This window comes from Empidonax traillii, unplaced genomic scaffold, assembly GCF_003031625.1.
Source record: "Empidonax traillii isolate 1590-97213 ecotype Southwest subspecies unplaced genomic scaffold, ASM303162v1 scaffold273:size739602, whole genome shotgun sequence".
NCBI classification, from domain to species: Eukaryota; Metazoa; Chordata; class Aves; order Passeriformes; family Tyrannidae; genus Empidonax; species Empidonax traillii.
This window is the reverse complement of record NW_020955466.1, coordinates 284,034-297,757: the sequence shown is the minus strand read 5'-3', so window position 1 is coordinate 297,757 and position 13,724 is coordinate 284,034. Positions and strand designations below refer to the sequence as shown.

General features: G+C 40.1%; 1 protein-coding gene across 1 annotated transcript in view; it reads right to left on the bottom strand.

The window, feature by feature from the left end:
• Positions 1 to 6,870: 6,870 nt before the first annotated feature.
• The window catches only part of MMP2 (matrix metallopeptidase 2), a 31,437-nt gene continuing 24,583 nt past the window's right edge, over positions 6,871 to 13,724 (bottom strand). The window contains exons 10-13 of the mRNA XM_027889861.1: positions 13,391 to 13,527; positions 11,456 to 11,615; positions 8,594 to 8,703; positions 6,871 to 7,880 (exon numbers count right to left, since the gene is read on the bottom strand). Coding sequence (XP_027745662.1) covers positions 7,777 to 7,880; positions 8,594 to 8,703; positions 11,456 to 11,615; positions 13,391 to 13,527 — 511 coding nt within the window. The 3' untranslated portion in view covers positions 6,871 to 7,776. The remainder of the gene's footprint in view (positions 7,881 to 8,593; positions 8,704 to 11,455; positions 11,616 to 13,390; positions 13,528 to 13,724) is intronic.

The following is a 13,724-nucleotide window of genomic DNA, read 5'->3' as shown; positions in this document are numbered from 1 at the left end:
GAGAGATGAGGAAGGTGAATTAGGCTTGTATGTTTACCTATAAAGTTTAAAAATGTGAGAAGGGATGTGTTCCCTTGACTCTAGGCCACTTCAACTTCATTAAAGAAAAATTACCCATAAATTCAGGGCCATCTGTGTATAATAACCTCTGAATAGACAGTTTTCTCATGAATACTTAAAGCTGTAGAAGTGTGCTGTAGAAGTAGAATATATGTTAGCAATATGTATTATGATGTTAGTCTTATTTTTAGAGACCACATTCAATTTTGCACAGCCAGAATTTCTGGAGCAGGACTCGTTGAGGACTAGAATTATTAAAAAAATTTTTCAATTTTCACACCCAGAGGCCCTGTGAGGTTTCAGAATCCACACAGCTTTCAATTTTAGTAGTACTCTTTCCCATGTTTTCAGGTACTTTTCACATTTGTGAATCAAGTTATGGGATTTTCCCCTGATTGAATCCAGGCTTAAGTTCAGGAGTCACGTGTTCCATCCATTAGTGTAGATAAGTTCTCTGAACTCAGTGGGTGCAAATAATTTTATTGTGTACTGTCTGTAGCACTGTATCTCCAGTGCATTTTGTCACACTTGGGTAAAGCATGTTGGGACACTTGTATTTTAAGCTTTCCAAGAAGATCACAGGAGAAAAGCTCTCCATTGGGAAAGATGATTGGGCAGTATCAGTCAGTTGTCTCACTTGGTGTTCCAGGTGCTTTCCTGAGGGTAGTCAAGCACAGAACTGATTATACTTTTTTTTTTTCTTTCAGTTGCCCATTGTGTGGTTCTTTCTCATCACTGTAGCTCTGTCCATAGTACAGAATTTGCATGCAAAAATGATGAATGTATATTGCAAAAATACTTAGAATGTTCTTGTTTCCTGGAGTAGTTTTGACCTGATCCTTTACAAGATGATTAACTCCTCTCTGCTGATTTCTATTGTTTTGGTCGAAGTGACTAGTTCTTTATATGTGAAATAAAGCTGAAAGAATGAGAGTAAAGAGGTGATGAAAATGGAGTGAAACCAAGACAAAATCTGTAAAGTCTACGAGTGCTTTCATAAGTTCTGCATTTCCTCAAGGCACTTGCCTGAAGAAAAAACCAAAGCAAAATCTGAAAACTGCAGATCTGTTAGGCAGGTGCTCTACCTTTTGGGTTGGATACTTACTCCCTTTTGGCTTCAGGATGCTCGTAGATTCAAAATTACTGCTGGAAAGTGTGAGGAACTGGAAGGTACCTATTTGAGCATAGAATCAAGCTGTGATTGTGCACATAACCAGTCATAAAATACAAGAAATTGAGGACTGAGACAGTGCTGTGCAGTGCTGCGTAGGAAGGCATCTAAATGTAAGAATGGATGAAAGGTATTATTCACAAAGTCCTACAGATGAGGGTTTTTGAAGCCTTTGACAAGATCAGAGAGAACAGAAAAAGGATTTCCATTGTAGGAAATCCTTCATACTTTTGAGCTGTTGAATGACAGAGTTTTCAGTGGCCTTGAAAAGTACATTTTCTTAATGGAAAACCATGAAAATGTAAGAATTTAATGAGCCTTGCCAAGTCTTCAACTAGTGAGAAACCACTCCCTCTCCTTAGAGGGCTGGGTTCAACAGTTAATACATTGACCAGAGAGAAAGCAGAGCACTTGTCTTCCTTTTGCATGCAAGACTTGCCTCTTGGTAAATTGCTTTGACTTGGTTTGCCTTATTCAGCAGACTGCTGCTGTCCTGGGGCAGTGAACTCTGCTGCCGTGGGGATCCCCTGAGTCAGAGAAAGGGAGTTGAAAGGGAGAGCAATGGGGGAGAGGCCGTGGCCAGAATTGCCTGTTGTAAGTGCAAGCAGAGAAGAAATAATGTCTCAAGGGCTTAACTAGCTGAATGATGTGACACTGGATGGGAAGACCTATGGTTGGATTTCCTAATTCCTTGGCTGGTGGTGATTAGTAACTTTGTGCAGTGGAGTTGCTGGGTCTGCGTCATTGCCTGGCATCCAATTGCAGAGTGTGAAGCTGCTTTCTAGTTTGAGCCCTTCTGGCAGGTGTATTATGCTGTAATAGGCATAGAGAAGGCAGAGTAAAGCTATGAAACATCCCAAGGTTGAAGCAGTGGTAAGGGCCCACTTGGAGGGCTTATAACTTAATATTGTGAATTCCTGCCTTTTAGAAAGGGGAGACCACCTCAAAATAATTCCAGGGACAGACTGCCAAGCTCCAGAGTAATCTAAATTAAAGCAATTATCCTCTTAGAATTTTAGTTTATTTTGGCAATGCTAGCAAATTCTTAACAGCAAAGCAAGTTATTCTAAGGAGCCCCAGAGGAAAGGACTGGGCTGTAACAGACAGCTGAAAGCTCAGCAGATTGTGTTTTGTCACCCTCTGGCTCATTTCATGGAGCATCTGCACCAGGGTTAGCAAGGGGAACGCAGACCTGTAGTGACATGAGAGCTTTTATTCTTGTGTCCTTTTTTCAGACTGGCTTGTTGGTTGTCTGGTAGAGTCTGAACATCTGCATGGTGAATCGGGCTGAAGTTGAACTTTAGAAGTGTATCAGGAGTTTGGGAGTCTGCAAAATGAGGTGAAAGAATGATCTATGGTATATAGATGGTATAGGATGGCAGTGTGGATACAGCTCTCCCAGCCTTGGTTAGGCTGACCTGACAACGTGGTAGTGGTGGCAGCAGCTTCTGTGACCTGTTGAATGGCCTCTTATTCAGCTATTGCAGCTGTGGAGAAATTGTTTAAGCAATAAACCAAATTAACTAGTCATTATTTTGAAATTCCTGACTGTTATCTCCAGTAGTGCTGCCAAGGAAGAACACACAGACTGAATAGTTATACCTTTATCTCACTGTGTTGTCCTTTGCTCAGACTGTGGAATATTTTATGGAGAAGGGGAAAAACTGGTGTGATGTGTTGATATCAGTTAGCATTCAGACAGCTGGACTAGATGATTGTTGTAGGTCACTTCAAACCCAAATATTCTATTTTAACGTCTTTATTAAATTCTTAATATCAGATAAGATATTGTAATATAGCCATGAGCTACTTCTTTGTGTGCATATTTGCATGTACACTTGCATGTACACATTTAATACATAATTAAAAAAAGCTATTATGTGTACTTGAAATGATATAAATTATTTTCATAGCTGAATGCAGGCCAAGACTGGAAGAGACCATTGGTCCACTTAATCCTTTCCCTACTTGGTCCAGGCCAGGAAGTTTTTTTTTCAAAGATGTTGTATTAACACCAGAAATAAAATGTCTGATGAAGGATATTCTACAAAAAGGCTTGGGTGTGAAGACATAGAAAAACCCCCAAACAGACAAACAAGCAAAACAAATGCCCTTCACTTCTTTTGGTAACCTGATACACAGGTTTATTGTTTTTACCACTGATAAACTGTGAATTTTTTCAGATTCTGTTATCTTCTAGGCTATGGCTCTTGCCTAGTCTTTCTCCCTTAGATTAAGTTCTGAGATACTAACAGGGTTTCTTAATACTTATCTTGATTTAAAAAAAAAACTAATTGGACATCTTATTAAAAAACACATTTAAACTATGAGAATGAATGAATGTAGTTGAATTATCTTTTTCACACTGAATATCATATCCCTGAAAGAGCTGACCTCATATTTTCTGCAGGTAAACACTTGCTGTTGCAGTTAGGATGGGGGAAGTCATGTTCCCACCTTCCTGGCAAGCTGTGTGTGGAATCACGGCTGTTTGTGTGCAAGTGTAAGTCTTGGAACCAGACAGGTTACCCTAAGATGTGATTCTTTGTTAAAAGACAATGCCAGAAGGAGTTGTATTTGAAGCAGCAGGACGTGCCTCTGACAGGCTGGGTATGCAGAAACCTTGCTGGCAGATTTTGAGATGCCTTTAGTTATGCTTGACTGTGCTATTTCTCAGACAAAGTCTCAGAATTGTCGGTTTTGTTGTTTTGGGGAGTTGTTTGGATTTTGTTTTTGTTCTTACTAGAGTTTCCAACCTGGAAATACCTTAATACTTTTGATTGTTTAACATAACCAGTCTGTAAAAAGTCAGTTTCCCCTTGCACGTACAAATGTCCGTGTATGCAGTGATCCCACAGACCCAGTGCCTGCTCTTTTGCTGGCTTCAGCTCTTTCAAAAGCAGAAGAATGTTTGTTCACCTAGCCTTTGCTGTTACAAACATGCATGTCTGACTCTATAAATAAAAATAATTTCTCCAAAATGGGCCCAAAGGACCTACTTCCTCCTGATTTAAAGAACAGCACAGTTACAGTCAAGAGCTTAAATTTATGGGCAAGTGCTGCTTAGTAAAATCATGGCAGAGTAGCAGGAAGAAAATGTATTTTTAACAAATACACAGTGTTATTGAGACACAAACTGTTAAGCATGATCCACAGTTCAGGCTGCTCTGTCTATGAAGTGTTTAAGCTGTGGCATTTCATTATAGCCTTGGCTGCTTTTTATGTATTGTGACAGAGGGGTTACTAAACCACTGCCCTTTGCTCTGTTGGCTGGAGCTGCCCTGCTGTGTGCCTACAGCCTGTCCTGCTCAGAACTGGTGGGAAATTTCCTTCAGCTCAAGGAGCAAGTGTAGCTGAGCTCTCTCCTTGTTGCCACAAGCCCCTGTGCAGCATCTGAGCGAACCTACTCTGACACCAAAAAGTCCTAAGTGAACCTGACTTCAATTTAACAAAACTCTAGAAGTAGAACAAGTTATATAAAGGTTTGATAGAGTTTCATGCTGGGTTTTATATGGCTTTGAGATAAACAGTTACAGTTTTGGCCTTTGTTTCTTCCTATGTAAAGGAGGTAGGTAAAAACCTTGCCTTAGTTCTAAAAATGTCTTGGGACAAGCAGGAGGGCAGGGAAGGCAAGGGCAGTGGCCTCAGTGACAAGGGCACAGTCTCAAAGTGCCCAAGAGAGGTGAAAAGAGAGGTCTGGAGAGGGTAATGAGGTTTAGCCAAGAGTCTAGGGATCAGAAAAGTCACAGTATTGGGGCAGATCCAAAGTTAAACAGGGAAGCAAGCCATGGGCATGGACAGGTACAGGCAGAGCTGCAGTGCTGCTCAGGCAAGGACTTTCCATCTCATGGTTAACTTATTACAAACAGAAAAGGGAGGGAGGTTTCAGAAGGGGCTATAAGTAAGTGAAATTAGACCCAAAGTGTTTTTCAGGACACATTTTGTGACTTAGTGTTTTAGAGGTCAGATGTGAAAGGTTAATGAGCAGGGTCAGTATACTCCTCTGGCTTGTTTGACATACGTAGGTGATAACCTGGCAAATGTTACAGCTGATGAACAGAAACAGATGTATTTACAAATGACTTGTGTTAATCTTAAAGTTGCCAGTCTGAAACTGAACCCAAAGAAATGTGCGTCAGTTTAAGGATAGGGAATTTATTTCTGGTTCTGTGCCAGTGATTTAGTCATTGGAGAATGGGTTTACATAAGCAAGAACAAAAGGAGAAGCTGAGCAGAATTCCTTAAACCCACCAGATGTGCAGAGTTTCGTAGGATTATGGTGTTACTGTTACAGAACGTAAGATGGTAGATTTGCCAATGTTGCAAAACGTGTAAGCTGTAGAGGAAAAGGAAACTATTTCAGTCATCAGTAGAAATGTGATTTAGCAAGTTTGGAACTGAAAGGCCCATTGCAAATGTTCCTCCACTATGTCTATGTTTCAAAACCCTTGCATATTAAATGCAGATGCTAGAGCATGCACTTTGGGGCAGTATGGACACAAGAACATCAAAATCTTTAAGGGATGGCTATTGAGGATTCTTAAGACAGAACTTAAATTATTGCAACACTCAAAAGGAACGTCTGGCAGTCATTAAAGCTCAAGAATATTTTCAACACTAGTGCAGGAAGATGTTTGTGGTCAGGACAGACCATACGTCCCTGAAATGTCTCAATAGATCCTGCAATCCTGAGAAGGCTGCCAGGTGTTTGTAAAAACTGCAACACTAACATTTTGCAATTTGTTTTGCGCCTTATTTTGTTGGCTCTGTTGCAGGACTAATTGGGAAGGTGATTAATGATATCTGAAGAGAATGAGGATTCTGAGAAGGAGATAAGTCATCTTTTCTTTTGGTGTAAGTAAAAATAGTCCTGGTTCATCCAGGTGAGGATTGTCTGTAGTAACCAACAGATTCCCAAAGGGGGAGTTATATCTGAAGGGAGTGCAATGGAAAGATTATTTGGCAAATGCAGCAACTTTAGAGATGTTACCTTTTCAGAGTGTCATAGTAAAAAAAGTCTGCTTAGAACAGGAAAGCACTGAGTGTAAACATGAAGTTGTAGAGGACATGAGAAGAAACAAATGGATCACTGGCTCAAGTGTTGTTGGTTATTAGGCACTTCTGTGAATTATGGACTCTATGGGAGAAGTGTTGAGAGGGGCCTGGGTTGACCACTTGCATGGTGCGGCCCATGGAGGCTCATGAAGTGTTTCACCTGCATGGAACTGGATAAGATCCTTGGCCAGATGGTGTCTGATCTCATGGGCAGGATTAAGGGTTTACATCTCTGTTTCCCAAGCTTACATCCCTCTAGGATACGTGTACCGCTGTGTCTGTGCTGTCTCCTCCTGCCTGGGCTGTGCTGAGGTAACCTGCTGATAAGGAAAAAGAGCATGGATACCAGACAGGCATCTGAACTGTTCGGAGAAGTCAGTGGCTTTGTGGAGACATGGGGCCATTTCATCTCCTTGGTGTAAATTGCTGCAGTTGCATCTTAGAAAACAGCCTAGGTTTCCAATAAACCCAGGAAACAGTTTTATACCGGGGTACACTTTCTTTCCTTTGACAGGTATTTCACTGTAATATGCTACTAAATTTCTAATTTCAAATGATACAAGGAAGCCTGGCCATGAGAAGTGTTGACAGTGTAATTTGATTTTATTTGTATTATTGGCACTTCATGTGTGGGACATTCTTTCCTGGTTTATTTTTTAAATGAGAAACATTCCATCAGATTGTGAAAAGAACATTTTGTTGCCCAATGCATAAGCAAAAAAGGTAACTGACCAAACCCCCAATATTATGAAGAACAGAAAAATAAAACAAGTTAAACAATAATACTTGACTTTTATGTATAACACATTGTCTTCAAAAATCTGAGTCGTTTCCATCCATATAAACAAGTTATATAGTAGTAACAAAGTGCATGAAGCAAATTGCTAAATTTAACTAAGGTATTAAAATAAAAAGTACTTTAAAACAATACTTTAACACAGTTTCTTGCCATGATTCCATCATGCATCAACACAAAGCAGATCCTGAGGCAACCTGTGCCTTTGACAGTCTTTCTGTATTATTATGTAAATAAATGGAAGTAATGATCAAACTCGCAAGAGGGTGAAAAACATCAAGACAAACCATCTATTTATAACAGAGTTGTATTTAAAAAAAAAAAAAATCAAAGTGCACTGCTGGTACATCTCATTTGGGCCTATCTGGTGTGTGTATAGCAGAGGGGTGTGATCCAGTCTCCAGAGGTTTCAACGCTTTGTTTAAGCACCAAGGGAACACAGAACGATGGCTGTTCTGTTACTAGCACTACTATGACTAGCATGACAAAAATTGTACCAGAATATATACGTAAACATCTTTTGTATACTGAGGAGGCAAACACTCTTAAATTATCTGATGTGTACAGTACTGGTACTTCATGTTTTGGTGCCAGTACCAGACTGGTCCAGTAATTAGCATTCAGATCTATTTCTAATTACAGATAAGGCATATAACAAAAAAGTAAATATTTGGTTATTAGTATCTCATACACCTCAGCAACCCAACCAGTCAGAACTTATCTTGCCAATTTTAACAATCTTCAAACTCTTGTCTTCCATTTGTAGATAGTACTGATCTTTGAAAAAGTAGGTGTATCCTGTGAAGATAAATAAAAAAGCATGATCAGATTATGGAGCACTTAATTCTTGATCAAAGCTTTTTTTGTCTATGTGATTTCATGAATCTCAATGAACTGGAAGACTTATTTCTGAAAATATTTTCATGTAGTTATATTTGTATGATTAAAAAAGAAATATTTTTAATCTACAATGAAGTTCCCATTCTGTAGAAGAGAGAGGTCTTGTTAAGTGGAGCTTCAGTCAAGTTACTATTTTGAGAGCCAGAATGTTCTTGGAGAAAATGTTTGCTGGCAAAATAAATGTTCAAAATGTGATTTAGTCAAGACTCATGTGATACCAGTGGTGCTTTCAGACGTTTATGCATATCTGTGCAAAATATAAGGCCCCTTAGAACCATGGGCCAGGCTCTCAGCTGCAGTTGATAGGAAGTTAAAAAAATGACAAAATAAAACCCAGTCATGCCTGTGACCAGGGAGATTATCATCCTGAGTTCTGGCTATGCTAGAGCAGGATGCTGCTGTGACTCTGTGCCGGTATGGAACTATCAAGGAATTGGGAAATTTCCAAGCCATAGGGAATGGCTTGGTTGTGCTTTCTGGTGTGAGGACATCCTGTGCATCAGGTTCAATCTGGCTTCTACTCATGGACCACAAGAAATTAATGTCTTCAGTAAGTTTCACAGCAGACGAATAAGAGATCTTCAGTGACTTAAATCCAAATTACAGCTTACCACTGTCACCAAGACCCAGGACAGCATCGAGGTTATCTGGAACACCATTCCATGAGTCAGCAATGAACTTAGGGGATGCAAGCTCCATTTTCTTCTTTTCTTCATTGTACCTGAGGGAAAGAATATCTCTACATTACAAATCTGTGTTTAATGTTAAAATGTAATAAAGTTTTTCAGGGAGTCCTCAGCAAATATGGCCCTATAAAACAATCAAACAGAAATATAACAACTGAGATTGTAACATTACTTCTTTTTATTTGTAATTATTCCTGGCTCCTTTAAAACCCTGTGAAATTTTACATCTTTGCTTTGAAAATACAGTTCTTGCATTTTCAAATGTAAAAAGCAATCCAGGATTTTCGTTTTCATACATAGGGAGTAAACGTCCCAGGTGTGCAAGGTCCTTGACAGGGAGGGTGGAAGGAGCAAGGCTGTCCCCTGGTTTCCCCATGGTTCTGGTTCTTAGGTGGGAGTCAGTGCTAAGCAGGAGTGGAGTTGTCCTGAGGAGCAGTGGCATGGGATGTAGTTTGGACCAGGCTTCCAGTGCATGTGAGGCCTCAGTCACTCCAGCAACACCTCTTGAGGAGCAGTGGACTTTAGAGAGCTCTTCTTTGACTAGTACTGGAGGGAGGGAAGCACTTATGTTCCCAATTTCTATTTATCCACGCCTGTGGGTATCTCAGGTTACCTTTCCCTCGTTGCTGTATGGAACTACTCGGATTATATCCAAAGTTACACCAGTATAACAGAGCAGTAGATGGCCAAAATCAATTTAAATTATTAATTTACATTCCTCACTATTTTATGCCTTGGATATTTAAAGAAAATCTAGTACCTTAATGGGTAGCTTTAAAACTTCAGCTGTGGAATCCGAGCCAGCTCCTCTTCCCCCCCTTCACAAAACTTTGCTATGCTTAACAGTCTTGTTATAATAACACTAAAACAGCTTGTGGCTGGAATGAGGGAGAGAGAAGGCTTCCAAAAAATCCATTTAAAGTAAGTGTGATAATGGCACAGGAAGGACTATGGTATGTAACTATTTTGATTCCATGTGACAGAGTCCTTGTATAAAATGTAACAGCCACATACTTAAGGGTTATAGCGTCTGTTGAACAGAGATGTGGATTTTTTCCTGAAATATTTGTCAACTGTTTGCTTTCTTCTTTACACAGATAGAAAGCTCACTTAAGCTTATTTTCATTCCTTTACAATAAATTATGCATTCTGCAACGACTGCAATGGATAAGGTACCAAGACAGAAATACTGTCTGTGATTAGAGTGATGAATTACTTGGAGTTCTTGCAGTACAGTTAATCAAAACAATAGCTGGTCCAGAGGAGACCAGCAGCTTTGCTAACTCATTAGTCCATAGGTTTTAGCAGGAACCTGAAGTGTTGCAAATGGCTGTATTAGAACTACTTGCAAGTGTTTAAATGATCTCTACAATACGACAATAAAAAATAAGTAATATTCTTTAGCTTTTAAGTTGGTTTTTTTCTCTTTAGATAATGGAGAAGATTACTGTCCTCAAAGTAATTGAAAGTTATGATCAAGTGGCAGTTGTGAAAGGGTATTTTATTTACTTACAGGAATCCACAGCCATTAGGATATAATAAAGACAGTAATTCAGTTTGATCATAACATGAAATTATTGTTCACATTAAGTGGACTCAATTATACTGAAACCTCCTCTGATATTTTAGATAGAGCATCTCTCAGAAGGAACTCTTATAGCTCGGAGAATCTTTTAGGTTTCTGGTTGTTGTTTCTGATGTTTAACTTGCTTCTCAAGTGTCAGTTAATGAGTGGGTCCACTTTCAGATTGTTGTGTAATGTCTGCATTCCTGAAGTGAAGTCCTGTTCCTGGAACAGGCCCCTGACAGTGACCGCAGGGTTAGTGTCTCTGTTTTGTTCTCATGCCATTTTGATAGTCAGCATAGAGGAAACTCACAGAGTTCCTCAGAGCACCAAAGTACCTCTGCTTTTTAAGATGATGTTTTGTGCCAGATCTCTCTGCCAGTTGTGATAATGAGATTCTATTAAATACAATTATACAATTAGTAGAGTCTCCAAGTGTAATGTGGGATATTTTTCTACCACAGTAATAGCCCCGAGACATTTTAAGAACATTCTTTCTTAATCTAATAAGATAAGATAAGAGTGTGGTAGCAGATCACCTGAGTTTCACAGGAAACATGACAAGGATTTAGAGACTGTCAAAATAAATTTAAGCTAAGATTTTTCTCAAAGTACTAACAGATACACTTGTGGTTTGTTCAGATTCCCCTTGTGCCAAATATATTAGTAGAGCAAAGGTGTGAGTGACTGGTAGATCAGCTGCTGAAAGGATTTACAGCCAGCCCCAGCATGCTTTGCTAGTCACATTGCTGTTTCTTTTCAATACAGTGCCTCCAAGCCTGCTGGCTTACTGAAAGAATTTCAAAGTCAGTCTGGTCAGTCTTTGGATTCAAGTGATTGGAGATCAGTGCATTTTTAAGAAATTCCTTTTAGTCTTCTCCCAGCATTTGTGAGCTGACAGGAAGGACAGTTTGCCCCTCTTGAGAGCCTGAGACCAGCATGGGGCAGTTCCTGATATGTGGGGGCAGAGGGATGGCTTGGTAGGGGTGAACAGCCTGACAGGCACTCCCAGATACCCTCTTCCATTGCAAGCTGTTTTCTCAGTTTCCTGCTGTGGTACTGAAACTCTTTCCTGCTGTCAGCACTGTTCTGGCAGCCCTCACTTTGTATTCTCAGAGGATGAACCCCTGTGTTTGGTCCCTGCCTCCTGACCCTCAGCATGCATTCAGCCCTGGAGACACAACTCTGCCACCAGCATCCCATCACCCCTCCCTGCATCTTACTTCCAGTATCTGTCTCCAGCGAAGATGTATGTCCTCTTGTTTCTGCCCCAGTTAAAAGCTGCATCGACACGTGTCACGTCAGGGGGCAGTCCCAGGCTGGTGAGTTTCTTTGGATAGCCCCTGTCCAGGTTGCTGGCTGAATAAACCCAGTACTCATTTCCTAAGTAGGGGAGAAAACAAAGCAAACAAACACTGTTTATTAGTCAGTAACAGAGGTGCAGTTGTTTTTTACTTTGCTCTGTGACTTTTTATTGCACTCACTGTCTTACTAGTCTTTCTAGTACTTTGCCATCTGTGAAGCTCTCGATCACAATGCAGGTGTACTGTGATTACAACTGGTTCTGCTACTAAAGTGTTGCTTGCCTGTCAGGAAAGGCATCACCTCAGTGTGCTCGTGCTTCCTCCCTTCTTAGCTGACTCATCTTCAAGGCAGACTCTGTCTTGGTACGTGGGGGTTATGCTAAAACAAATAGTTTCTACTGGTAACCTTTTGTATGATGAAGATGGACTGAAACCAGTTGGGGGCATCTGAGTTTCAGGTGCAGCACCTCATGTTCACCCTCTATTTGTTTTGTTGAGCAGTTCTATTGAGTGAATAACAGGAAGTTTTTGCTCAGAGTTCCTGTTGTCCTTTGTCATGCAACATTTTCTAATGTCTCTCCAAATATGTACTAGTGGAAGATGTGGTAGTGTTCTGTGTTCTTTACCTTGATTTACAATTTACTTGGTAAATACCCTCTCTGGATTCACTGAAAGCCACAGAAAGATTGATTCATGAAAGGACACTTCTTTGATTCAGTGCTAGTGGGAAATAATGTAAGTGAAGTATGAGAAGTGTAAAGAGTAGCATTTGAGATCCTCAGAAGTTATTATTTTACCATTCAGGAGCAAAGTGTACGTTTCCCTAGCATGTATTTTAGGATAGCTGCATTATTTTCAAACCCATCTTTGTTTTTTGATAGTTCTTATTTATTTTTTAAAGAACAGTTTAGTTATGTTTGCCTGGAATTCATAAAGAAAGGGAGAGGTTTAGATGGAATAAGGTTATACATAGTATATGCAATATTTAAAGTGTTTTGACTTGCCTGAAATAAGATTTTTTTAAGCTTTTGTTTTTTGTTTTTTTCTCCTACATGTAAACTAAAGCAAATGGTTTCTGAGACATGTGGAATAGATTATCATTAGTTTTTTTCTCTCCTGTACAGAAAATGTACAGCAGCTTTGGCCATATGGTTTTTACATGGTTGGAGATGTTTAGTCATGTTTTTAGTAGATACTGGAGCCCATTTTTTTGCTGGCTCAGTTTTTCATGTTGAAAACAGGCTCACAGCTCTGCTCATTTGGCCACTGCAGCTGAACCATATGTGTGACATGGAACAGAGCTGTGCTTCCTGTTCTCCTTCTCTCCCATGGAGGCAGCTCACAGGGCCACCTGTATCCTCTGCCTAATGAGCCACCAAGGAAGATGCTTGGAAGCCAGAGTGGAAGTCAGTCTTTGGCAAAAGAGATTGAGACAATAAAAGGCATGAGGGGAAAAAAAAGTGTAGTCTTCTCAAGCAACGTGTGTAGAGACAATAGATTAAAATGGAAGGAAAGGGCAGAAAAACAGAGCAGTGACTGATGAAACAGATCTCCTGTTATTGTTGTTGTTTTTCCTTTTAAATAATGACTCTTGTTTAGTCTTGCTTACTGTTGAGTGTCTCTTTCTAGGTGTTCCCCTTCTGTTGTACTGAAGGCTGAGTGTTCAGTCTTTCAGATTGAACCTTTTGTCCTAAATCCTCAGCATGAGAATATGGAGCTCTGTCGCCCATGCCTGATGGCTCTAATGGCTCTTTAACAGGCTGTTCCCTGGCCCAGTTACAACTCCGAGACAACTGAGCTCGGATGCAACAGTATGCAAATGGCTACTTACATTCTGAAACTTAAAGCCAGTACCTGAAAAAAATACAGCCTTCTCATCCTGAGGGGCCTCGTAGACAGCATCAATTTTCTCTGGCAAATCAGGCCAGAATGTAGCAACAAGAAGAGGACCTGTGGGTTTTCCTCGGGGGTTTACAGTCCTCCACATGAATCTGAGTAGAACAGAAAACTGTATGAGATTTACAATGAAGTAATTCACCAGCACATCTGTTTCTCATCACTTCTGGCAAAGGCCAATAAGCCTGTGTAGACACACGTGCACACACACGTTAACAGCAACACACACTTGTGACTTTTTTCCTACAGTGACTGAAAAGTCAACATGTTTATTTAGGAGGATGTTGCTTGA